The sequence below is a fragment of the Dryobates pubescens genome, chromosome 40 (assembly GCF_014839835.1).
Source record: "Dryobates pubescens isolate bDryPub1 chromosome 40, bDryPub1.pri, whole genome shotgun sequence".
Classification (NCBI taxonomy): Eukaryota; Metazoa; Chordata; class Aves; order Piciformes; family Picidae; genus Dryobates; species Dryobates pubescens.
The window spans coordinates 1147804-1172916 of NC_071651.1; the positions used below are offsets into that span (position 1 = coordinate 1147804).

Genomic DNA, 25113 nt, shown 5'->3' on the forward strand with positions numbered 1-25113 from the left:
ATTTGCTGTTGGACTTGATGATCCTTGAGGTCTCTTCCAACCTCATTGATGATTCTGTGAGTCCAGATTGGGGCAAATTGGGGGTTTTTGGGGGTGATTTTCCAATTTGCTGTCGGACTTGATGATCCTTGAGGTCTCTTCCAACCTCATTGATGATTCTGTGAGTCCAGATTGGGGCAAATTGGGTTTTTTTGGGGTGATTTTCCAATTTGCTGTCAGACTTGATGATCCTTGAGGTCTCTTCCAACCTCATTGATGATTCTGTGAGTCCAGATTGGGGCAAATTTGGGGTTTTTGGGGTGATTTTCCAATTTGCTGTCAGACTTGATGATCCTTGAGGTCTCTTCCAACCTCATTGATGATTCTGTGAGTCCAGATTGGGGCAAATTGGGGGTTTTTGGGGGTGATTTTCCATGCCACTATCAAGGTTGGTGCCTTCCTCTTGCTTCACCATCGACTCAGATGATCAATTGTCTCCCTTCTGGACCTCAGGTCCCCTGCTAGATGTAGACAACAGCGACTCTCTTCCTCGAGGAAGCTTCCTTAATGTTTACTCTCCAGAAGACCTGGAGGGCTTTTTACCATCTATTATGAATTAATTATTATTAATTGAGTGAAATCAGACTATGTAACCTAAATAAAGCAGCTCTGACAAAGCAGCTGGATGCTGGAGCACAATCTGCTTTATGAACTCCCTTCTCCATTAGCAATTTTAAGCACTTAGTTCCGCTTTTCTTTTAATTGCTAATATCCATCCTGCCATTCCCCTGCTGCTCTGCTTCAGATGTGAAAGATTAAAGCAAGGCTTGTGGGTTTATGATGCTGTGATTCCACTTCTCTTAATTGTTGGCTTTCGGGCTGTGCTTTATTGGCTTAGCAGCTCCCAGCGACTGCAAAGGCAGGAGCTGCACAGGGGCTTCAGGTGGGGTTTGGCCTCTTGGCCCTGGGATCGATTGCCTGATCAGACGTTTCAAAGGCAGGAACTGGTCAAGAAAACATCCTGACAATGCTTAACAAAGGGTCTCCTGGTGAAGTTTCAAGCCTCTGGGCCCAGCTGTTCACTGCATCCAGGACTTTACGGTGCTCTGCAGAAGCAGGACAGGCAGCTGAAGCCCACCCCCAGCCTGGTGCCAAGGGCTTTGCTTAAGATCCCCACTGAAACCGTTGTTTTTCTCCCCAAATAGACCCCCTCAGCATGGAGGGCTGCGGTCGCGCCCTCCCAGAGCAGCATCTTAGGCGCTGACAGCGTACCCGGCCTGCTCGGTTGCCAGGCAACCCTTAGCTAGAGATTGGATTCCATCAGTAAAGATGGCGCCGGGCTCGCCTCAGCGTGCGACCGTTAGCGCTCCCGCCCGCCCCCGCGACGGGGAGAGGGGCGAGAAGCCACGCCCTCAGCAGCCATGGCGCCGGCTTGGCTTCAGACTCCCAGCCAATGAGGAGCCGGGGGTGCGGGAAGCGCACGGTGATTGGCTAGGGGCTGGGATTGAAACCGCGGTGCGGGACGGTTAGGCTGAGCGGTTGGGGCGTGGAGGGTGCGCGAAGGGTCCTGAGGGGTAGCGGCGGGACCCGGCCCGGGGGCTTCGTACCGGCGGCGAGGACGCGTCCGGTCCCGTGCGGTGAGTGCGCGGCTCCCAGGCCGCGAATCCCCTTCCCTGGGCGCGGGGAGCGGCGTGGGCCGGCGCCTCGGGGGCCGTCCCGGCGCCTGTTGGCTCAGAGGCCTTTTCCTCTCTGGGCTTCCCGGGCGGGGGTCGTGCCCCGGAGAGCGGCTGCCGAGGGTTTCCGGGCTGGGTTTAGTTCCTTGGGGCCTTCCCCCGGCCTCTGCATTGGGTGGGTCGCGGCGCTGATGGTGGTGAGGGTCTGGAGCTGTGCCCTTGGTGGCAGAGGGGCTGTGGGCAGCGGCTGAGGGACCTGGGGGGGGGGGTTCGAGCCTGGAGCGAAGGAGGCTGAGGGGAGGCCTCCTGGCTCTCTGGAAGGAGGTTGGAGCCGGGTGGGTGTGCGCCTCTAGGGGGTAAGAGAAGAGGAAATGGCCTCAGGTTGCCCCAGGGGAGGCTCAGGTTGGGCGTGAGGAGCAGCCTCTCCCCTTGGGAGGTTGTCCAGGCCTGCCCCAGGGCACTGGTGGAGTCCTCCCCACACCCCTGGAGGCGTTTCCAAGCCCTGCAGATGTGGTGCTGAGGGCCAGGGCTTGGTGGTGACCTGGGCTGAGGGTTGGTGGTCTCTAAGAGCTCATCCAACCAAACCCTTTGGCAGCTCGCAGACAGAGTCCTGAGCTCTCTGTGTGTCTGCAGAGCATCGAAGCGGCCAACTGAGCACTTGAGAGCGTCCCAGTGCAGCCTCCCCTGGGTCGAGCTGCTGCCATACCTCCCCTGGCACCTCTCCCCCCCCCCTCTGTCTGCTCCTTCTCCCTGGCACTCCTTAGTCGAGGCTGCCCTGTGTGGCCCCAAGCAAGTGGAGGAATGGCTGTGCTGCTGAGCTGGAGGCTTTCCTCTTCACTGCTGCTTTTTCATGCCCTTGTTGCTCTGCTTGAGGAGAATGTGCTGACTGTGTGAATCTGAGCAGCTCCCTGCAGCAGGAGCTGGGGCTTGTAAAATGCAGCAGAATTTAGAAGTGTATTAAAATTCCCCCACGAGGTTGCTCCTATTTTTGTCTTGCAGAGCTGTGAGGGCTGGCAGATTGTTAGTGTCCTGCAGAGTGCAGGCTGCTTGGCTTTGGCAGGGCCTGGGCTGCGTTCTGCAGCCTCCCTGGAGGAGGTTAGGAGGTTGGGTTGGGATCCCTCATCTCCCCTTCGGGTTCTGAGCCTGTGTGGTGTAGTGGGAAACACTTCAAGCAGCGAGGTGGGAGCTGGGCTGCTTCTCTCTGTGTAAACTGGTGTGGGGGGAATGAGGCTCTTGACTCCTCACAGCAAAATGTGGCTGCGTTTCCCTCCACAGTTAACTCCTGCTGCAACTTCCTTTGTGCAGCTTCCCTTTGCACTCACAGAGGGTTCATCTGGAAGCCCCTTTTGGGGGTGGGCAGAGGGGGCTGGGCTGCTTCTTGAGCTCTGGTTTCTTGGCAGGAGGATGGAGGCTGCTGTGCTGACCCTGTGGGGTCTCTATGACCAGCTGGTGCACCAGGCTGAAGCTCTGAGTGAAGGCAATGAGGCTCGTAAGTTCTGCTTCTCTGGGGGGGGAGCTGTGCTGCCTTTGGGCCAGGGCCTGGGCTCCTGCCTGGCAGCAGGGGCAGGGAGGGGACTCTGCCCCTCTGTTGTGCTCTGCTCACACCTCCCCTGCAGTGCTGGGGCAGCTCTGGAGCCCTCAGCCCCCCTGCTGGAGCAGGGCCAGAGGGGGCCACAGCGCTGCTGGGAGAGCTGGAAGCCCTCTGCTGCGGCCAGGCTGAGAGAGCTGAGGTTGTTCAGCCTCAGTGGCAGAGAGCAGGCTCCAGGGAGACCTGATGGTGGCCTTGCAGTGCTCCAAGGGGATGATCAGAAAGCTGGAGAGGGACTTTTGACTGAGACCTCTAGGGCAAAGGTTTTAAACTGGAAGAGGGTGGGTTTAGGTGGGACCTAAAGCAGAAGTGCTCTGCCTTGAAGGGTGGTGAGACCCTGACCTGGGTTGCCTGTAGAGGCTTAGGTGGGACCTAAAGCAGAAGTGCTCTGCCTTGAGGGGGGTGAGACCCTGACCTGGGTTGCCTGTAGAGGCTTAGGTGGGACCTAAAGCAGAAGTGCTCTGCCTTGAGGGGGGTGAGACCCTGACCTGGGTTGCCTGTAGGGGTTTAGGTGGGACCTAAAGCAGAAGTGCTCTGCCTTGAGGGAGGTGAGACCCTGACCTGGGTTGCCTGTAGGGGTTTAGGTGGGACCTAAAGCCAGAAGTGCTCTGCCTTGAGGGAGGTGAGACCCTGACCTGGGTTGCCTGTAGGGGTGGGAGACCCCCGGAGCTGTGCGGGGCTCTGCGCCGCCGGCCCAGCTGACTGCACAGGGCTTGGGCTGGATGACCTTTAAAGGTCCCTTCCAACCTCGAGCATCCTGGGGTGGGTTCTCCTGTCCTTGCTCTTCTGGTTAGCACTCATGCAGGCCTGCCAGAGCTGCAGGCCTGCCAGAGCTGCAGGCCTGCCAGAGCTGCAGGCCTGCCAGAGCTGCAGGCCTGCCAGAGCTGCAGGCCTGCCAGAGCTGCAGGCCTGCCAGAGCTGCAGGCCTGCCAGAGCTGCAGGCCTGCCAGAGCTGCAGGCCTGCCAGAGCTGCAGGCCTGCCAGAGCTGCAGGCCTGCCAGAGCTGCAGGCCTGCCAGAGCTGCAGGCCTGCCAGAGCTGCAGGCCTGCCAGAGCTGCAGGCCTGCCAGAGCTGCAGGCCTGCCAGAGCTGCAGGCCTGCCAGAGCTGCAGGCCTGCCAGAGCTGCAGGCCTGCCAGAGCTGCAGGCCTGCCAGAGCTGCAGGCCTGCCAGAGCTGCAGGCCTGCCAGAGCTGCAGGCCTGCCAGAGCTGCAGGCCTGCCAGAGCTGCAGGCCTGCCAGAGCTGCAGGCCTGCCAGAGCTGCAGGCCTGCCAGAGCTGCAGGCCTGCCAGAGCTGCAGGCCTGCCAGAGCTGCAGGCCTGCCAGAGCTGCAGGCCTGCCAGAGCTGCAGGCCTGCCAGAGCTGCAGGCCTGCCAGAGCTGCAGGCCTGCCAGAGCTGCAGGCCTGCCAGAGCTGCAGGCCTGCCAGAGCTGCAGGCCTGCCAGAGCTGCAGGCCTGCCAGAGCTGCAGGCCTGCCAGAGCTGCAGGCCTGCCAGAGCTGCAGGCCTGCCAGAGCTGCAGGCCTGCCAGAGCTGCAGGCCTGCCAGAGCTGCAGGGCACAGCTGGCTGGGGGTGTGTGGTGTCGGCTGGGGAGGCAGCTCGGCGAGCAGCCGGGAGGGCTGCTGGAGGTGTGTCTGTCCCCCCAACCCCAGAGTTCCTCCAGCTGGCCAAGAGCTTCGAGGAGTGGCGTCAGAAGTGGCAGAGGACGGGGCAGGAGCTGGGCCGCTGCCAGGAGCTGCTGCGGCGCAGCGAGGCGGAGCGCGGCGCCCTGCAGGTGAAGCTGAAGCACGCCCGCAACCAGGTGGACGTGGAGCTGAAGCGCAGGCAGAAGGCCGAGCGGGACTGCGAGAAGCTGGTCAGGGGCTGCCCCCTGCCCCTCTCTGGGGCCTGGTGGGGGGGAAGGGAGCTGTGCCTGGGGGCTGGCACTCCGGGCCGGGGGGGGGGGGAGGGCAAAACCCAGCGGGGAAATTGTCTGAGGCGGCCCCCGAGGGGGCTGGGGTAGAGGAGGGGGTGGGGAGGGGGCTGGGGTAGAGGAGGGGGTGGGGAGGGGGCTGGGGTAGAGGAGGGGGTGGGGAGGGGGCGGCCCCCCTGAGGGGGCTGGGGTAGAGGAAGTGGGGAGGGGGGGCCCGAGGGGGCTGGGGTAGAGGAAGGGGTGGGGAGGGGGCTGGGGTAGAGGAAGGGGTGGGGAGGGGGCTGGGGTAGAGGAAGGGGTGGGGAGGGGGCTGGGGTAGAGGAAGGGGGGAGGGGGGGCGGCCCCTGAGGGGGCTGGGGTAGAGGAAGGGGGGAGGGGGGGCCCGAGGGGGCTGGGGTAGAGGATGGGGTGGGGAGGGGGCTGGGGTAGAGGAAGGGGTGGGGAGGGGGGCGGCCCCCGAGGGGGCTGGGGTAGAGGAAGTGGGGAGGGGGGGCCCGAGGGGGCTGGGGTAGAGGAAGGGGTGGGGAGGGGGCTGGGGTAGAGGAAGGGGTGGGGAGGGGGCTGGGGTAGAGGAGGGGGTGGGGAGGGGGCTGGGGTAGAGGAGGGGGTGGGGAGGGGGCGGCCCCCTGAGGGGGCTGGGGTAGAGGAAGTGGGGAGGGGGGGCCCGAGGGGGCTGGGGTAGAGGAAGGGGTGGGGAGGGGGCTGGGGTAGAGGAAGGGGTGGGGAGGGGGCTGGGGTAGAGGAAGGGGTGGGGAGGGGGCTGGGGTAGAGGAAGGGGTGGGGAGGGGACGGCCCTTGAGGGGGCTGGGGTAGAGGAAGGGGGGAGGGGGCTGGGGTAGAGGAAGGGGTGGGGAGGGGGCTGGGGTAGAGGAAGGGGTGGGGAGGGGGCTGGGGTAGAGGAAGGGGTGGGGAGGGGGCTGGGGTAGAGGAAGGGGTGGGGAGGGGGGCGGCCCCCGAGGGGGCTGGGGTAGAGGAGTGGGGGGCGGCTCTGAGAGGCTGCAGCTCCTCTGCTGTGAGGGTAGGCTGCTGGAGCTGGGGGTGCTCAGCCTACAGAAGAGGAGAGTCTGAGGGGGGACCTTGGAGCAGCCTTCCATTACCTGCAGGGGCTCCAGGGAGGCTGCAGAGGGGCTTCACACGTTGGGGGGTGGCAGCTTTGGGGGGTGGCAGCTTCAGGCTGTGCCTTTAGGAAGAGGACAGCCCCAGAAGCCTCTAGCTGGAATGTTGGGGTGTTAGAAAGGGACCCCAGGATAACTCTCAAGGGGTTTCAGTGGTAGGGCACTAGGAAGGTGGCTGTAGGTGCCACACTGGGGTCTAGAGACAGGGCCAAGGGGCAGTGGGTTGAAGCTGAGGGAGGGCAGGGGTAGATTGGGTCTTAGGTCAAGTCTGAGGGCGGTGAGACTCTGGAGCAGGCTGCCCAGGGAGGTTGTGGCTGCCTCCTCCCTGGGGGTGTTTGAGGAGCTTGGAGCAGATGAGCTCTGAGGTCCCTTCTGAGCTAAGCCATCCTGTTGTGATGGCTGCCTGCTGCTTGGAGCTGAGCAGGGAGCTCTGCAGCCTCTTCTGAGAGCACAGCAGTGGTGTCTGGACCACTGGGGGCTGCTTCACACAGGACCTGAGCACAGTTTGTGCAGCTCCTGATCATCTCAACCCCTCCAGGAGCGACAGATCCAACTGATCCGGGAGCTGCTGATGTGTGATGGCTCTGGGAGCATTCAGCTGAATGAAGAGCAGAAGTCTGCCCTGGCCTTCCTCAACAGGCCAAAGACTTCACTTGGAGGTGCAGGCAACAGCAGGTAAGGGGAAAAAGAGCTTTGTGGCTGAGCACCACAAGTGTCACAAGCACACAACTGGATGGGTTGGAGAAGCCCTCTTAAGATCATGGAGTCCCAGCACCAAAGCATGGCCCCAGGGGCTCTTGGAACACCTCCCTGGGCAGCCTGTTCCAGTGCTAAGCTGGAGGTTGTTCCTCATGTCCATCCTAGCTCTCCCCTGGCACAATTTCAGGCCATCCTCTCCTGTTGTGTCTCCTGACACTAGGGAGGACAGGCCCCAGCCCCCACCTCACTCCAGCCTCCCTTCAGGGAGCTGCTGCCCAGAGCCAGAAGGTCTTCCCTCAGCCTTCTGCTCTCAGCTGCACCCCCTCACCAGCCCTGTTCTCCAGACCCTTCCCCAGCTTCCTTGCCCTTGTCTGGACCTCCTCCAGCCCCTCAAATGCCCTTCTGGGAGTGAGGGGCCCAAAGCTGACCCCAGGAGTGGAGCTGGGGCCTCAGCAGTGCAGAAGAGCTCGACTCAGCCCTGTGCCCCACTCTGCACCCCCCTCAGCAGCCTGCTCCTGTAATCCCACTTGGCAGTGCAGCTGTTGGGAGGGGCAGGCAGCTTGTTCTGAGCCATGGCTGCCAAACTGAGCCCAGCTCCTCTCTGCTTTCTGCTCCTTAGGCTCTCAACCATAGATGAATCTGGCTCCATCCTGTCAGACATCAGCTTTGACAAGACTGATGACTCTCTGGTAATGTAACCCCAAGCTCTGTAGGGTCCTCCTCTGCTGTAAAACCTTTGGGCTGTGGGGTGGCTTCTGGACCCCCTTTGGCTTTAGCTGACTGGTGTGAAGCTGCTGGAGCTGCTTTGCCTCTCTCTTGCTTAAAAAGCTCAGGCAGGGCCTGAGCAGAGGCTGGTTGTGACTTCCACTGAGCTGAGCAGTGTTGTCTTCCCCCCTCCCAGGACTGGGATTCCTCTGTGGTGAAAGCTGTCAGGCTGAAAAGGAGAGAGAAGAGGGTATGTTGGAGCCTTTCCCTTCAAACAGCTCCAGCTGGCACAGTGTCACCATCTGTCACCTCCCTGCCACCTCCAGAGGTGGCCAAGCCACTCAGTGACAATCAGACCTCAGCTGGATGTGCTGCTGCTGTAACTGAGACCTGCTGTGGGGAGGGAGACTCCTGAGACCCTGAGCTCAGGGGCTGCAGAGGAGCTCTGCTAGGGCCTGGAGCTTGCAGGAGTGCCCTCAACAGCTCCCAGGTCTGGGAAGTCCCAGAGCCTGTGCTGGTTCTGTCTGCTGGTGGTGTGTGCTGGGGATAGGAGGGCACAGCACAGCCTGGAGTCCTCCCTGGCAGAGCTGGGAGCAGGCTGGGACTGGTTGAAGTTGTCCTTTTGTCTGGGTTTGGCTTTTGCTCTTCCTCCTTTCCTGCTCTGAACTGGATTGCAAAGCTGCCTGGGGGGGAAAGTGCTTGAAGGAGCAAGGAGGCCTCCTGGGCTGCTTCCTGGCAGCTTCAAGGTGGCTGTGAGGGACAGGAGGAGCCTGTGCTGTGTGTGCAGCCCCTTCTGAGGGCTGGTGAGGCTGAGCTGGGCTGAGCCCAGCTGCCTGTGGCCACCAATGTGTTGTCCTTGCAGCGCTCCTCCAGGCAGTTCGCTGAGGGGCCCCCAGGGCCAGAGAAGAAGAGCAGGACAGTTGTCTCCACAGCAGACCAGGTAGGCTGCTTCCCCCTGGGCTTGTGTGCATTTGGGGCAGTAGGTCACACAGAATCAATAAGGTTGGAAAAGACCTCAGAGGTCATCAAGTCCAACCCAGCACCCAACACCTCCTGACAGCTCAGCCACGGCTCCCAAGTGCCACATCCAATCCCCTCTTGAACCCCTCCAGGGATGGGGACTCCACCACCTCCCTGGGCAGCACATCCCAGTGGCCAATTCCTCTTTCTGGGATGAACTTTCTCCTCACCTCCAGCCTGAACCTCCCCTGGCACAGCTTGAGACTGTGTCCTCTTGTTCTGGTGCTGGGTGCCTGGGAGAAGAGCCCAACCCCCACCTGGCTACAACCTCCCTGCAGGGAGTTGCAGAGAGCAATGAGGTCTCCCCTGAGCCTCCTCTGCTCCAGGCTCAGCAACCCCAGCTCCCTCAGCCTCTCCTCCCAGGGCTGTGCCCCAGACCCCTCCCCACTTTGTTGCACTTCTCTGGACCCCTTCCAGCCTCTCAATGTCCTTCTTAAACTGAGGAGCCCAGAACTGGACACAGGACTCAAGGTGTGGCCTGAGCAGTGCTGAGTACAGGGCAGGATGAGCTCCCTGCTCCTGCTGCAGGCCAGGATGCCCTTGGCCTTCTTGGCCCCCTGGGCACACTGCTGGCTCATGTTCAGGCAGCTGTCAACCAGCACCCCCAGGTCCCTCTCTGCCTGGCTGCTCATCCCCTACCCCTCCCTGGGGCCAGCAGGCTAGAGAGCCTCATGCCCTGTGGGGGCTGCTGCCTCTGACCTCTTCTTTCTCCTGGCAGGGGAATGAATCCATCATAGCCAAGACCACCCTCACAGTCCCCAACGATGGAGGCCCCATTGAAGCAGTCTCTACCATCCAGACTGTGCCTGGCCCTCGGAGGAGCAGGAGGAAGAGTGGTAGGTGTCATGGCCCTGCTGTCCTAGGCCTCTTGGCAGCCTCTCAGCAGCCCAGAAGCTCTCCTGAGGCCTTTGTGACCTCCTCCTCCTCCTCTTTGCTGCGCTGCCTTCCAAAGCCCAGGCGGTGGAGGGTGATTGCATTCAGTCAGCTCCTTGTCCTCTCCTCTCTCTCTTCCAGGCCCTTTCCAGCCTCTGAGCAGTGAGCTGAACATCTGCAGCCAACAGCTGGAACCCAAAGCTGAGAGTGAGAGCTGTGGCACCCCCCAGAGCAACGGGGGAGTGAGGCTGCATGACTTTGTGTCCAAGACGGTAGGTCCCCGGGCAGGAGGAGCTTGGCAGACTCTCTCCTTCCCCTGGGAATGTGGTGATGCCAAGCTCTGGGTGAGAGGCTGCCAGCCCCTTGGTGTCCAGGCACTGTCAGCTGTCCTGGCTACCTGCATGGGCCAGGGAAGGCCTTCTCCTCTAGGCTCATCCAGCCAGTGGAAGGCATGGACTCATGGAGTGCTCATCTGGTTCCAATGCCCTTGGCCTGGGCCTGCTGCAATCCCCTTGCTCGTGGCCAACCTGCCTCTGGCCACAACTGCTCTGGAAAACCTCTTTCCAGCATCTCACCACCCCCAGGGGGAAGAATTTCCTCCTCATGTCCACTCTGGATGGAGCTTCTCCCAGTTTGAAGCCATCATCCTTCCTCCTGTCACTCCTTGTCTTTGTGACAAGAGCCTCCCTGGCTGCCCCCAGCCCTGCAGGGGGTGGCAGCAGGGTCCCTTCCCTGTGCCTCCCTGGCTGCCCCCTCCAAAGCTGCCCCCAGCCCTGCAGGGGGTGGCAGCAGAGTCCCTTCCCTCTGCCTCTCTGGCTGCCCCCAGCCCTGCAGGGGGTGGCAGCAGAGTCCCTTCCCTGTGCCTCTCTGGCTGCCCCCAGCCCTGCAGGGGGTGGCAGCAGAGTCCCTTCCCTGTGCCTCTCTGGCTGCCCCCAGCCCTGCAGGGGGTGGCAGCAGAGTCCCTTCCCTGCTCCCCACCTGCTGGGGATCAGCCCAGGGCAGTGCTTGGTGCCAGCTCCTCTCCAGCTTTGCACCTCCAGTCCTCCTCCAACCCTTCAGCCTGGGTTTGTGCCTGGGATTGCCCTGCCCCAGGGCCTTGCATTGCCCTTTGGGGCCTGCCCTGCCCCAGCCCTGCAGGCCCCTGGGGCGGCCTCCGGTGCTCGGCCGCGGCTCCGCCGGCAGCTGGAGGGGTTGGAAGGGCTGATCCTTGTGGGGGGAGCCCCTTCCAACCTTGGCACCCTGGGGTTCTGTGGCAGGTTATCAAGCCAGAGTCCTGTGTGCCCTGTGGGAAGAGGGTCAAGTTTGGGAAGCTCTCTCTCAAGTGCCGGGACTGCCGCGTGGTCGCCCACCCCGAGTGCCGCGACCGCTGCCCCCTGCCCTGCACCCCCGCCCTGGCAGGCACCCCTCTGCGCCCTGGGGAGGTGAGGCTGCAGGGCCCCTGGGGCAGGGCAGCTCCAGGCAGGGCTGGGGGGAGGTGCCTGGGCTCCACCAAGTCCTCTTCCTGCAGGAAGAGCTGCAGGACTGATCACCGAGGAGGCTGCGGGGCTGGGGGTGGTGGTGGGGAGGGGGCAGCTTCAGCAGGGGGAGGGGGCTGAGGGTGTGGGGAGCTTCAGCAGGGGGAGAGTGGTGGGGATGGGATGCTGGGAGGGGGCTGATGGTGTTGGGAGGGGAGGCAGGGGGATGGGGCTGATGGTGTTGGGAGCTTCAGCAGAGGGAGGGGGGTGGGGATGGGATGCTGGGAGGGGGCTGATGGTGTTGGGAGCTTCAGCTGGGTTGATGGTGGTGGGGATGGGATGCTGGGAGGGGGCTGAGGTGGGCAGGTGGCAGCTCTGGGTAGCAGATCCTGCAGCACTGGGCTGGGGGATGTGGTGCTGCTGCTCTTTGGGCTGCTGAAGAAGAGCTAATGTTTGGGTTTTAAGGCTTCATCTCCTCCTGAAGCCCTGGGAGGGCTTTTCCCATGTCTTGAAGACTGAGGATCTTTGGGGTTCACTTTCCCTTCTGCCTCTTAGGGGACCCTGATGGACTTTGTCCCTTCCACTCCTCCAATGATCCCTTCCATCCTGGTGCACTGTGTTAATGAGATTGAGCAGAGAGGGCTGCATGAGGTAAGAGCAGAATGAGTGCAAAGCCTGCTGAGGCCCTGGTGATAACCCAGCTACCTCTGACAGCTGTCTGTGGTGCTGCTGAGTGAGGCAGTAGCAGAGGCTGGAAGGGTCAGGACTGGGTCCAGTCTTGTTCAGCATCCCAGAGAGGATCTGCTCAGTGCTCAGCAAGAGCTAAGGGGGCTGTGAGGGGCCATAGGCTGGGGCCAGGCTCTTGTCAGTGGTGCCCAGTGCCAGAACAAGGAGCAGCAGGCACAGATTGGAACCCAGGAGATTCCACCTGAGCAGGAGGAGAAAGCTGTTTGGTGTGAGGCTGCTGGAGGCCTGCAGCTGCCCAGGGAGGTGGTGGAGTCTCCTGGTCTGGAGTGCTTCTAACCTCCCCTGGGCAAGCTGCTGGGGGTGCCCTGCTGGACGGAGCAGGGTGGGCTTGGGCTGGGGGGAGCTCCAGAGGGTCCCTTCCAGCCCCCATCCTGCTGGGCTTTGGTTGTGGATGAGGATGGGAGCCAGGAGGTGGTTGGCTGCACCCCCTGCAGCTGCTCTGCTGCCCCTCAGCACTGCTCTCTGTTCCAGACTGGCCTCTACAGAGTGTCTGGCTGTGACAAGACCGTGAGGGAGCTGAAGGAGAAGTTCTTCAGGACCAAGACTGTTCCCCTGCTGAGCAAGGTGGAGGACATCCATGCCATCTGTGGCCTCCTCAAGGACTTCCTGCGCAGCCTGAAGGAGCCTCTCCTGACCTACCGCCTGAACAAGGCCTTCATGGAAGCAGCAGGTGAGGAGCTGCTGGGGAGCATCTCTCAGCCCTCCCCCAGGCTGCCTGGGGGGGGTCCCCCAGCCTGGCAGTGCTCTGTGCAGCCCTCTTGCTCCCAGCTGGGTTGGTGATGCTCTGTGGCCTGCAAAGATCTCTCCTGGGGGGGTCCTGTTTGGGAAGAGGAAAGAAGCAAAGGGGTGGTGGGGAGCAGGGCTGGTGAGGAGCAGCTGAGGGACCTGGGGTGGCTCACCCTGGAGGAGAGGAGGTTGTGGGGAGACCTTCCTGGCTCCCTCTAACTCTTAGGTTCCCAAGTTGTGGTGCTTGTGCAGGACAGAGCCTGGGAAGCTTTTGGCTTCCTTTGTTCCCCCTGCTGTGAGGGGAATGTTCCAGGGGTGCCTCTGGGACCTCCTGCTGAGGCCTGGACTCTTTCTTTGCCCCCCCCCCAGAAATCCCAGATGAGGACAACAGCATGGCTGCCATGTACCAAGCTGTTGGTGAGCTGCCTCAGGCCAACAGGCACACCTTGGCTTTCCTCATGGTCCATCTGCAGAGGTATGGCTGAAGGCCTCTGAAGGAGGGTGGTGACCCCTGGGGCTTCCTCTGGCTCCTGTCACTGTCTGTGAGCATGGAGCCTGGGCCAAAGACCTGCTCCAGGGGGTGAGAGGGGGGAGCAGCTGGCTGGGAAGGGAAGAGCAGAAGCTCCATCCCCTTTCTCTGTTGGTGCAGGGTGGCTCAGAGCCCAGAGACTAAGATGGATGTTGCCAACTTGGCCAAAGTCTTTGGCCCTACCATCGTTGCCCATGCAGTGCCAGACCCTGACCCCATGACCCTCCTGCAGGACACCAAGAGGCAGCCCAAGGTGAGGCAGCAGCAAGCACTGGGGGAGGGGTGGGAAGGTGCCAGGGAAAGGTTGGGAAGGGGCTGCTGGGGGGGGAAACTGGGGGCTGCTTGGTGGGAAGGTGCCAGGGAAGGGCTGGGAAGGGGCTGCTGCTGGGGGGAGCTGAGGGCTGCTTGGTGGGAAGGTGCCAGGGAAGGGCTGGGAAGGGGCTGCTGGGGGGGGAAACTGGGGGCTGCTTGGTGGGAAGGTGCCAGGGAAGGGGCTGCTTGGTGGGAAGGTGCCAGGGAAGGGCTGGGAAGGGGCTGCTGGGGGGGGGAGCTGAGGGCTGCTTGGTGGGAAGGTGCCAGGGAAGGGGCTGCTTGGTGGGAAGGTGCCAGGGAAGGGCTGGGAGGGGGCTGCTGGGGGGAGCTGAGGGCTGGGCTGGAGCTCAGCTGCTCCTGGCTGTCTCTAGGTCGTGGAGTGCCTTCTGCTGCTGCCTGTGGACTACTGGAGCCAGCTGATGATGGTGGAGCAGGAGAACCTGGACCCAGCACATGTGATTGAGAACACCAAGGCCTACTTCTCTCCCCAGACACCAGATGTCAAAGGTAACCCCTCCTGGGGGCCAGAGCTGCTGTCCCTCCATCAGAGCTGCTGCTGAGGCTCTTGGCTCAGCCCTTCCTGCAGCTCTTGGGGGGGAGAGAAGCTTTGCCAGGAGCCTGTTCCCAGCTCTGCCAGGGGGGGGTTGGGCTTGCTCTCCAGGGGGTCCCTTCCAGCCTCCCCCAGCCTGGGCTGCTGTGAAATCCTGGCTGTGTCTGGTGGCTCTGACAGGTGCCAGGCACTGTCTGAGCTTCCTGGCATGGAACAGGACCTTGAGCTCCCCTCCTGTTGCTCACTTGGCTGCCTCTTGCTTTGCAGTGAGCATGCTGGGCCCCCTCACCACCCCAGAGCGGCAGCTCTCCAAGACCCCCTCCTCCAGCTCCCTGTCGCAGAGGGTCCGCTCCACCTTCAGCAGGACCACCCCCAAGTGAGTGCCTCCCCCCTGGGTGCTGCCAGGGAGGTGCTCAGGTGACTGAAGTGGTGTTCAAGGAGGACTTGGAAGGGTCCAGAGGAGGCTAGGAAGGGTTGGAGAACCTCCCCTCTGGGGGACAGGCTGAGCAGCCTGGAAGGGAAGGTTCTGGGCAGACCTCCCAGCACCAGGAAGGGTTCCAGGAGAGCTGGGGAAGGACTTCTGCCAAGGGCTGATGGGGACAGGATGAGAGGCAAAGGAATTGAAGGTGGGAGAGGGCAGGTTGAGACTGGAGAGGGGGAAGGACTGGGGTAGGGAGTCTCTGGAACAGGCTGCCCAGGGAGGAGGCTGTGGCTGCCCCTTCCCTGGAGGTGTTCCAGGCCAGGCTGGAGGAGGCCTGGAGCAGCCTGGGGGGCTGGGGGGAGCTGTCCCCTGCCCCATGGAGCTTGGAGAGGATCTTTAAGGTCCCTTCCACCCCAAACCATTCCAGCAAAGAGATTGTCTTCCTTTGACCCAGTTGTGCAGTTCCTGCTCTTAATTAGTGCTGTGCTAATGATGCAGGCTGACCAAGGGCTCATGAGCAGCACCTTGGGGAGGGGGAGAGGAGCACTGGGGGAGGGGGAGAGGGGCACTGGGTGTGGGGGGAGGTGGGGAGCTCTGGGTGCATCCTCTCTAGGAGAGGCTGAATGTTGAACCTCCTCCTCCCCAACCTGCTCTCTTTGGTCTCCTTCCCTTCAGGTTTGGCAGCAAAGGCAAACCAAGCACCCAGCTGGGGCACCAGGGCACCTTCTTTGCTTCCCCTTGGCTGAAGTGAGGTAGAGGCTGCTGCTGCTGCTGCCCTGGGGGGAACCCTCCTGGCACTTCCCCAGCAGCCCCCTCCCAAGTCCTCTCCCCTGCTCCCAGCAGCCTCAAGGGTCTGGGGGTTTTTGTGTTGGGGGGGGGTGGGTTTTGTTACTCTGGGAGGTGGGGTGGGGTTGGGGGTGGGTTTCAACTCCCTCCTGCTTCCAGTTGGCTGTTATGGGGCAGGGTTTTCATGAGCCAAAGGAGGATTTGTGCTGATAATAAAGAGCCTGCTTGGGGGGGGGTGTGTTCCCCCCCCCTCCCCCTGGCACCAGCATCCAGGCTCAGGTGTGGGGGAAGGTTAAGAGCTGAGGGGCAGCAGCTGATGTTGTTTCCTGGGCCCTGAGCAAAGCCTCTGCTGCTGTCCTGCACCACATCCTGCTCTCCAGGCTGGTGACACAGGGGTTGGGGTGAGCACTGGCTGGATACAGACCTGGCTTGATGGCTGCACCCCAAGAGTCCGTGGGGTCCATGCCCCAGGGCAGGCCAGGGACAAGCAGAGTCCCTCAGGGAGCAGTCCTGGGCCCAGGCTGCTTCAACACCTTAGTGGGTGCCAGGGACAGTGGCACTGAGTGCACCCTCAGCAGGGTGGCTGATGGCACCAAGCTGTGGGGGGAAGGGATCCAGCCAGGGGGAGCTGGGGAGGATGGAGGGAAGGGATCCAGCCAGAGGGAGCTGGAGAGGATGGAGGGAAGGGATCCAGCCAGAGGGAGCTGGGGAGGATGGAGGGAAGGGATCCAGCCAGGGGGAGCTGGGGAGGATGGAGGGAAGGGATCCAGCCAGGGGGAGCTGGAGAGGCTGGAGGGAAGGGATCCAGCCAGGGGGAGCTGGGGAGGCTGGAGGGAAGGGATCCAGCCAGGGGGAGCTGGAGAGGCTGGAGGGAAGGGATCCAGCCAGAGGGAGCTGGGCAGGCTGGGGGGAAGGGATCCAGCCAGAGGGAGATGGAGAGGCTGGGGGGCAGGGATCCAGCCAGAGGGAGCTGGGGAGGCTGGAGGGAAGGGATCCAGCCAGAGGGAGCTGGAGAGGCTGGAGGGAAGGGATCCAGCCAGAGGGAGCTGGAGAGGCTGGAGGGAAGGGATCCAGCCAGAGGGAGCTGGAGAGGCTGGAGGGAAGGGATCCAGCCAGAGGGAGCTGGAGAGGCTGGAGGGAAGGGATCCAGCCAGGGGGAGCTGGGCAGGCTGGAGGGAAAGGGATCCAGCCAGGGGGAGCTGGGCAGGCTGGAGGGAAGGGATCCAGCCAGGGGGACCCTGGCAGGCTGCAGAGCTGGGCAGAAGCCAACCTCCTGAGGTTCAACAGGACCAAGGGCAGGGTCCTGCAGCTGGGGCAGGGCAACCCCAGGCACAAATCCAGGCTTGGGGCAGGGACTGGCTGGAAAGCAGCCCTGAGGAGAGAGCCTTGGGGGTGCTGGGGGAGGAGAAGCTCAGCAGGAGCTCTCAGAGTGCACTTGCAGCCCAGAGAGCCAAGCAGAGCCTGGGCTGCAGCAAGAGAAGTGTGGCCACGGAGAGCCCCGGGGGGGGGCACAGCCCTCTCTGAGAGCCCCAGCGTGGGGGGGGGGAGCCCTGAGAGCCCCTGGGGGGGGGGCAGCAGCCTCACCCTCCTCTGCCTCTTACTCTGCTGCAGTCTTCACCTTGTCCCAGCCCCCAGCCCTTCCCCACCACTTCCCAACTCTGCCCTCCCCCCCCCAAACAAACTACCCCTGGATGACCTCCCCCCCCCCCCCCCAAACAAACTACCCCTGGACGACCTCCCCCCCCCCCCCCCCAAACAAACTACCCCTGGACGACCTCTCCCCCCCCCCCCAAAACAAACTATCCCTGGACGACCTCCCCCCCCCCCCCAAAACAAACTACCCCTGGACGACCTCCCCCTCCCCCCCCCAACCCCTTTCCATTTTTCTGTCTTTTTTTTTTTTGCCCTTTTATTTAGAAACCAACAAACAAAAAACCGCGGCCCCCCCCCCAGCCCCCCCCTTTCCCCTCCCCCCCCCTCCTCCCACCCCCCAAAAAAAACCCAAACCCCAAACAACAGCAACGAAAAAAAAAACCAACCCCAAACCCCCCACCCCCCCCAAAAAAAAGAGGAACCAGAAACAAAACTTCCCCCGGGGGGGGGGGGAGGAGGAGGAAAAGGGAAGGGGGGGGGGGGAGGGGAGGAGGAGGAAAAGGGAAGGGGGAGGGGAGGAGGAGGAAAAGGGAAGGGGGGGGAGGAGCTGTTTTGTTTTCCAGGCAGAGGGTTTGAAGGGGGGGGGTTAAGGAGGAGGTTTTTTTGGGGGGGTGGGGAAAGGGGGGGCCCGGGGGGGAGGGGGAGGAGGGAGCTGAGCAGGGAAGCAGGAGGAAGGCAAAATACAAAACTAGAAACCTCTGGAAAGAGCCTTTAAAAAAAAGCAACTTAAAAACCTGTACAAAAATGCTCTAAGTATAAATTAAACGGGGGGGGGGGGGCGGCACGGGGAGGGGGGGGGCTGGGGGGTTTAGGGGGGGGCCTCAGCTTTGCTTTTTGGTGGGGGAGAAAGGGGAGCTTCCCTCCCCCTCCCCTCTCCCCAGCCCCCTTTCCACTGTTGGGATCCCAAGGTTTTAGCTTCCTCCTCCTTTGGGGGGGGGGCGGGGGGGGGGCAGCAGTCCTTGCCCACCGCCCCTCCCCCCCCCCGTGCCCCTCCCCTCCCCCCCCCCCCCCCCCCCCCCCCCCCCCCCAAAAGCAGACTCCTGTGCAGGGCCAAGCTGTGGGGGCTCCCTCTTTGGTTCCTTCCTCGGGGGTGGGGGGGGGGTGGGGGGTGCCCCCCACAACCAAAGTGGGGAGCAGGGGGGGTTTGGGGGGGGGGGGTCTCAGGCAGTAGCAGCAACGTGGGGGGGTGGTGATGGCTGGAAACCAGAAAGGGTGAGGGGGGGGTGGGGGTCACCCCGGGGTGGGGGAGGACACACAGCTCCTCTGGGGGGGGGGGGGTCCCCAACCCCTGCCCCCCACCCGGGCTGAGCACTCACCGAGCTGTGGGGTGAGGTAGATGTGTGATGGGGGGGGGGGGGGTCCCCGGGCGGGGGGGACACAGATGCCTGGGGGGGGGCGGAGGGGGGGGCACTCTGCTGCACTAAAAGGGTTTAGGGGGTGGGGGGCTGCGAGGGGCTGGAGGAAGCAGGAGGCCCTAGGCAGAGCTTGCAGGGGCGGGGGGGAAGGGTTGGGAGGAGGAAGAGGAAGAGGAGGCACAGCTGGCCCCAGAGCTCAAAGCAAAGTGGGGGCTGCCCCCTGCCCCCCCCCCCGGGACGGACACAGCCCCCCCAGGGCCTGGGGGTCACACAGCTGAGTGTAGGGGGGGTGGGGGGGGGGCGTGAGGGCAGCTCGGCCCTGCCCCTCCGCTTCCTCAATCTTTGGTTGCAAGAGCTCCCCCCCCCACCCCCCCCAGCTCCCCTTCACAGCCCCCCGCCCCCCCCGCCACGGGACCCCCTGATTGTCACTGCAGGGGGCTGGGGGGGGGAGGGGGCGGATCTAAAGTGCCTGGGTACCCCTTGGGGTACCCCTTGGGGTGCCCCTTGCCCGTGGGGGGGGGCATGAGTAGGGGGGAGGGGGGGGCTTGGTTATTGCACTTACCCTGCTCCCCCCCTCCCCTCGGACTGGGGGAGGTTGGGTTTGTCTTTTGGTGGGGGGGCAGCATGCAGAGCCCCCAGCCCATGCCCACGGGGGGGGGAGGGGGGCGGGAGGCAGGAAGAGCTGCGGGGAGGGGGAGGGGGAGGCAGCACCCCCGGCCCTGCGGGGGGGCTGGTGCCCAGAGACTGAACCCCACGGGGGGGGGGGGGGGTGGGAGTGGGGGGGAGGGGAAGCGCAATTTCCCCCTCCCCCCAGGCAGGGGGCGGCGGGGGGGGGGGGGGGGGGGGCACCGGCAGGGCCGGGCAGCAGAAGGCACAGGGGGCACCGCGGCTGGGGGGGGGGGGGGAGGGGGAGGGGGGGGAGGGGCCGCGGGCCCTGGAAGCACAAGGAAGATAAAGGAGGGGGGGGGGGAGGGGGGGAGAAGGACAAAGAAATAGGGGGGGGGGCTGTAACAACCCCCCCCCCACTGCCCCCCCCCTCGGGGGTGGCATTTTTCTCCTTATTTTTCTTTTTCTCATTATTTTTTTTCATCTTTTTTGTTTTGTTTTTTTCTGTTTGGATTTTTTTTTTTCTTTTTGGTTTTTTTTTTCTTTTTGGATTTTTTTCTTTTTTTTTTTAATCTTTTTTTTTTTCAATCTTTTTTTTTTCCTTTTTTTTTTTTTTTTTTTCCCTTTTTTAGAAAACAGAGGAGGAAAAAAAAAAAAAGCCTCCAGGAGGGAGCAAATTGGGGGGGGGGAGGGAGGGGAAGAGGGGGGAGGGAGGGGGGGGGGGCTGCCTCTCTTTGTAGGGGGAGGGGGGTCGGGGAAAAAAACCAGCAACCCCCCCCCCCCCCTCGAAGCACAGGACCCCCCCCCCCCCCCGCGGGGGCTCAGGGATCTCCCCCAGGCGATGGCAGCAGCAGTGGGGGAGGGGCAGCACCGGACAAGGTTGAGGGGAGGGGGGGAGGGGGTGTGGGGGTGTCCCGGTACAGCCCCCCTCACCCCCCCCCCCCCCCGGCAGCCGGTGAGAGGTGCCACAGGCCGGGCCCCCCCCCGGCCGCTACTTGGGGTAGGGGTAGGGGAAGGCTCCAGGCTCCGACGGCGACTCGATGGGGCCATGGCTCGGGGCGGCAGAAGCGTCCTGCGGGGAGGGGGTAGCACAGCATGGACCCCCCCCCCAACAAAGGGAAAGGGCACCCCCCACTTCCCCCCACCCTCCAGCCCCCCTTCACCGCAACCCCCCCCCGGCCCCCCCCGGGGGCAGCTCTCACCTCCAGCGGCAGCGTGGGCGGCACCGGGGGGTAGGGAGGGAGGAAGGCTCCGGGGACCGCCGCGGCGGTGGGCACGTACTGGGGGGGGGGGCAAAGCAAGAGGCTCAAGAGGAGGTCTGGGGGTGTAGGGGGGGGGGGGGTCAGGGGTTAATGGAGAGGGAGGGGGGGGGTCCTTACCGTGCCGGCACTGCCGAGGGAGAGGTGGCCGAGCTGCTGGGCCAGGGGGGCCACCACGGACGGCTGGAGGGGCACAGCGTGGTCCACAGCAGGGGCCAGCACCGCCCCCTGCACGGCGCCGTCAGCAGCGGGGAGGGGCTGGGGGCGGCACTGGGGCTGGGGGGGGGGCTGGCTATAGGCTCAGGGTCACTGGGGCTGGGGTCCCGGGGGGGCTGGCTATAGGCTCAGGGTCACTGGGGCTGGGGTCCCGGGGGGGCTGGCTATAGGCTCAGGGTCACTGGGGCTGGGGTCCACGAGGGGCTGGCTATAGGCTCAGGGTCACTGGGGCTGGGGTCCCGGGGGGGGCTGGAGGAGTGGACACAGGGAGGGGGCAGAAGGAGACCCAGGGCGTGGGGCTGTGGGCAGGGCTTGTGGGAAGAGGGGCGGAGCGCTGGGAGTGGCTTACGCAAAGTGGGCGGGGCTTGAGTGACCGGGCTGGGGCTGGGCAATGGAGAGGAGAGCCGGGAGAGCTGGGGGCGGGGCCATGGCGGGGGTGGGCGGGGCCCAAGCTCACCGTGGGCTGCACGAGGTAGGATTGGTGCATCCAGGCAGGGCCGTGGACCTGCAGAAGCAGCCAGGGTAGGAGCGGGGCAGGGGCTCCTCTGAGGACCCCACACCCTCCCCTCCACCGAGAGACCCCCCCCAGGGACCCCTCCTCCACCCAGGGGACTTCCCCTCCCCCCCCCTTACCCCCTCCCCATACCTGGTAGGAGGAGACTGGGGAAGGCAGATAGGGGGCCAGGGCCGTGGGGGCCAGCATCCGGCTGGGGGCCAGGCCGTAGGGTGCTGGGTAGAACCTGTTGGGGGGAGGGGGGTAAGGGTGGAGCTGTTCAGGAGTTGGGGGGGTGGGCACAGGGGGCTGGCAGCCCCCCAGCCCCCTCGAGGAAGGGTCTGCAGGGGGCCAGCAGGGGCACCCAGCAGGGGCACCCACCCGTTCTGCAGCGCTGTCGCAGGGTCGTAGGCCAAGGTCACGGTGCCCTGGGGGGCAGCAAAAGGCTCAGCGCTGCCCTGCAGCCCCCTCCCCAGCTCCAGCAGCCAGGGGGGGCTGGCCCCCACCCCCCCCCCCAGGGCCCTCCCCTCTCACCGCATCGCCGTCCCGGGTCCAGGCCCTGCCGTTGGGCACAAACTTGCCCTGGCTCTGCCGCTTCTTCTGGCCCCCGTCGGCGAACTTACAGAGCAGGGGGTCCGGGGGGGCTGGGGAGGGGGCAGCCACAGCTGGCAGTCAGCCCTCACTCCCTGCCCCCCTCCCACGGCCCCCCCCCCCCCTCCCCAGGACCCTCCCCCCACCCCCAGCCCACCTGGCACCCCTGGGGGGGTCTTGATGTATTTGCCGTTGAAGTGGCTGATCACCGCCTCGCACTTCTCGGTCGACTCCATCCTGGGAGGGACGAGGCTGGGCTGGGGGCCACCCGGGGGGACCCCTCCCCCCAAAAACCCCAGCAGCCCCCTGGCCCCACACCTGGCCCCCTCCCCATGCTCCTGGGCAACCCCAGGCCCCACACAGACCTTTCCCCCAGGCTCCGTGCAGCAGCCCCCATCCTCTGAGGCACCCCCCCCAGAGCCCACTCTAGGCTGCAGCAGAGACCCCTCCCCTAGGCTGCACCAGAGTCCCCCCCCCTCAGGATGCAGCAGAGACCCCCTCCCCTAGGCTGCACTAGAGCCACCCCCCCCCCCTCAGGATGCACCAGAGACCCCCTCCCCTAGGCTGCACTAGAGCCACCCCCCTCAGGATGCAGCAGAGACCCCCACCCCCAGGATGCACCAGAGACCCCCCCCCTGCCCCAAGCTCTGTGGACCCTCACACAGCCCCCTCCCAAGCTCCCCCCTTTGCCCTTTTCCTATGCAATCCCCAGCCCCCCCCCAGCCCCCCCTTCCACACCCCCCCCCCCCCAAACCCCAGGCAGCCTCTCCAGCGCCCCCCCAGCGCCCCCCCTTACCGTGCAAAGCCCACCCCTCGGCTGGCCCCGTGGGGGTCCCGCAGGATGCGGGTGGAGACCACCTGCCCGAAGGGCTTCAGCAGGGCCTCCAGCTCCTGCTCGTCCACCCCCAGGGGCAGGTTGGAGATGTAGAGGTTGGTTGGGTCCTGCTCCTGTTGCTGGTGGGAGGGGGGGGGGGGGGCTCAAGGAGCTGGCCAGGCCCCGGGGGAGGGTCCTGGATGGGGGGTGGGTGAGAAATGGGGACCCCCGCCCCCCCAAGAGGGGGCTGTGCTGTACCTTGGCCATCTGTGCCTGCACCCCGCTGGCCTTGAGAGCTGTCACAGCCTTCTGGGCTGCCGTGGGGCTGTCGAAGTCCACGAAGCCATAGCCTTGGGGGGAGGGGGGGAGGGGGGGGACACAGAGACAACACAGCAGGGGGACACAGTGGGGTGAGAAGAGCCCCCCCAAAACCCCCCAGACACCCCCCCCCCTTAAAGCCCCCACCCCCCTGCAGCCCCCTCCAACCTTTGCACTTGTTGGTCGTCTTGTCCAGGATGGCTTTGGTGGAGACAATCTTCCCATAGCTGGGGGGGGGGAGACACACAAAAGGGGGTGGGGGGCTCAGTGCAGGGGCAGAGGGGGGGCAGCAGAGCCTCCCAGCTGACAGGGGGTCTCGGGATGGGGGGGGAGGGGGCGGTTCTTAGCCCCTCACTCACGGCTGGCAGAGCTTGACAAGGTCCTGGTCCGTGGTCCCGGGGTGCAGCCCCCGAATGTAGAGGTTGGTCTTGCTGAGCTGGTCTGCAGCGCCCCCCGCAGGGCTGGGGGGGCCCAAGGGCTGCGCCGGTGGCACATAGGACTGCTGGGGGCAGGGAGCAGAGAGCCAGGCTCAGCACCCAACCCCCCCCCCCCCCAAACCCCTGGCGCCCCCTCCCCCCCACCAAATCCCAGCCCCACGGGGGGATACTCAGCCCCCCCCTCAGGCAGCCAAGACCCCCGGGGGGGGGGGACACACCCAGGGATGAGTCCTGCACATCCTTAGACATCCCCCCCTCCAAGGCATGGGACCACCCCCCCCCCCGGGGTCTGCCCCCCATCCCCTGGGACACTTCCCACCCCTCCCTCTGGGGGCTCCCCTCCTCTGTCCCCCAACCCCAGGGGGTCCCCAGGTTCCCCCCGCCCCGGTCCAAGCTCTACTGCAGCGTTCAGCTCCGGGATGGAGGAGCTGGGGTTAAACACCCCCCAGGGTGCCCCCTTGGCACCCCCAGCTCACCAAGGATGGGGCTGGGGGGGGGGGGGTGGTCACCCCCCGGGCAAGGGGTCCCACATCCACCCCTCAGACCCACCCCCCCCCGCGGCACCTGCGCGGTGCCCCCCCCCCCCCCCCCGCCGCGTGTGCGGTGTCCTGGGGGTGATCCGTGGGGGGTGGGGGAGGACGGACGAGTGCCCGGTAAGGGGGGGGGGGGGTTGGGGGGTGGTCCACGCAGCTCCCGACCCTCCCCTGGGGGGGGGGCTGTGCTGTGCCCCAAAGAGGGAAACTGAGGCACGGGGCCGGCAGGACGCCCCCCGGGATGCGGTGAAAGGGAACCGAAGTTCACCCAAGTGGCCTCCCAACCCCTCCCGGTACCCCCCAGCCCCCCCCCCCCCCTGCGCCGCGTGTCCCCGGCCCAGCCCCGGGCCCGTCCCCTTCTCCCCCGGTGCCGGCGGGATGCACAGGGGCCCGGCCCCGCCGTGCCCGAAGCTCTCCCCGAGCCGAGCCCCGGGCACCCAACGGGAACCGGCGAAGGGCAGGCGGCGCTGGGTGGGTGGGGGGGGTGGGGGGTATCCCCCCTGCCCCCCAGCTCGTCCCCGCGGCGCCCCGGGGTGGGGGCTGTCCCGCGGCCAGCATTCCCGCAGCCGCATCACGGCCCAAGGGCTGGGCCCGGGCCCGGGCCCGGGGGAGGCCCCGGGCGGGGTGCGGGGGGGGGGGAGGGGGTGGAAGGGGCAGCGCAGGGGCAGCGGAGGGGCTGCGGGGAGGGGCGGGGGGGCCGCGGCGGTACCTTCTTGCCGCTCTTGTTGTAGGCGAAGGCGGGCAGGCCGGAGCGCGGCGGGACCGAGAGCAGCATTTTCGGGAGCGCGGAGGGGCCGGGGCAGGCCGGGAGCCAGGCGGGCCCGCGCCTGACGTCACGCCCGGGAGCCAGCCTCGGAATCCGGGCTGGAGCCGCGCAGGACGGGTCCTAACGCCGCGCACGGGGCCCCCCCTCCCCCCCCCGGCATCCCGGTTACCCCCCCCCCCCCCCCCCCGCCGCCGCTCGCCCCCGATGGCCGTGGCGGGAGGGGGACGGGGGGGGGGGGAACACGCGAACGCGCACACATTCCCCCCCCCCCCCCCAACCCCTACCCGGGGGGTTGGGCCGCGCTCCCTTCCCGCTCCACGAGGAGCCCTCCCCGCGTGCCGCCGGTACCACCGGGGGGGGGTTCGCTCGGCGCCCGCGGGAGCGATGGCGGCGGCGGGAAAGGTGGGGGCGGGAGGGCACAGCACGGCCCGGATCTAGGCCCGGGGGCGGGAGGGGGGCGCGGGGCGGGGGGGAAGGCCTGTTGGTGGTGGGGGGGGGGGGTGTCACTGAGGAGCTAACCCCGGCGCCGGGGGCAGCCCCGAGGCGCTGGGCACGGAGGGGCCGGTGCCGCCCGGTGGGTGCCGCGCGGGCCCTTTAAGGGCGGGCCCAGGCCGATGCTCCGCCTCGCCCTCGCCCCGCCCCTCGCCCCGCTCCGGCCGCCGCCGTCGCCCCGCCCCTCGCCGCCCGCGCCCTGGGCGCGGCCATGTTTGAACCGCCGGTCACGTGCCCGCGCGCTTCCCCCTCCCTCCCTCCCTCCCCTCCCCGTCACGTGACCGCCCCCCGCCGGCTCCTCCCACGGCCTGGGGCTCCGCCTCCCTCCCGTGCGCCCCGCGGCGCTGCGCTGGCGTTGGGCGGGGGGGGGGGGCTGCAGGAAAGGGGGTCCTGAGCCTCCCCATGGGGGGGCCTGTGGTATCCTGGGGGGCGGGATGGGGGCACCTGAGGCCGCCTGGTGATTCTGTGGGGCAGGGTGAGGGGTCCTGAGGGC

The 25113-nt window shown here is 65.4% G+C and overlaps 2 protein-coding genes across 2 annotated transcripts; one reads left to right on the top strand and one right to left on the bottom strand.

Annotated features, from left to right (window-relative positions):
- Positions 1 to 1548: 1548 nt before the first annotated feature.
- Positions 1549 to 15053, top strand: RACGAP1 (Rac GTPase activating protein 1). The gene is made up of 17 exons (XM_054177477.1): positions 1549 to 1616; positions 3053 to 3141; positions 4891 to 5093; positions 6804 to 6940; positions 7584 to 7653; positions 7866 to 7919; positions 8532 to 8609; positions 9408 to 9525; positions 9704 to 9834; positions 10819 to 10983; positions 11572 to 11667; positions 12235 to 12433; positions 12859 to 12964; positions 13139 to 13271; positions 13702 to 13837; positions 14148 to 14256; positions 14977 to 15053. Exons 2-17 carry the CDS (start codon positions 3057 to 3059, stop codon positions 15050 to 15052), a joined length of 1896 nt encoding a protein of 631 aa, XP_054033452.1. The 5' UTR covers positions 1549 to 1616; positions 3053 to 3056; the 3' UTR covers position 15053.
- Positions 15054 to 19672: 4619 nt separating this feature from the next.
- LOC128899153 (RNA-binding motif, single-stranded-interacting protein 2-like) lies at positions 19673 to 24266 on the bottom strand. The gene is made up of 13 exons (XM_054177483.1): positions 24072 to 24266; positions 22752 to 22894; positions 22561 to 22619; positions 22333 to 22424; positions 22057 to 22214; positions 21418 to 21497; positions 21204 to 21313; positions 21047 to 21097; positions 20823 to 20945; positions 20634 to 20681; positions 20081 to 20188; positions 19904 to 19981; positions 19673 to 19773 (listed from the first exon to the last, which is right to left on the bottom strand). Exons 1-13 carry the CDS (start codon positions 24135 to 24137, stop codon positions 19693 to 19695), a joined length of 1197 nt encoding a protein of 398 aa, XP_054033458.1. The 5' UTR covers positions 24138 to 24266; the 3' UTR covers positions 19673 to 19692.
- Positions 24267 to 25113: the final 847 nt, after the last annotated feature.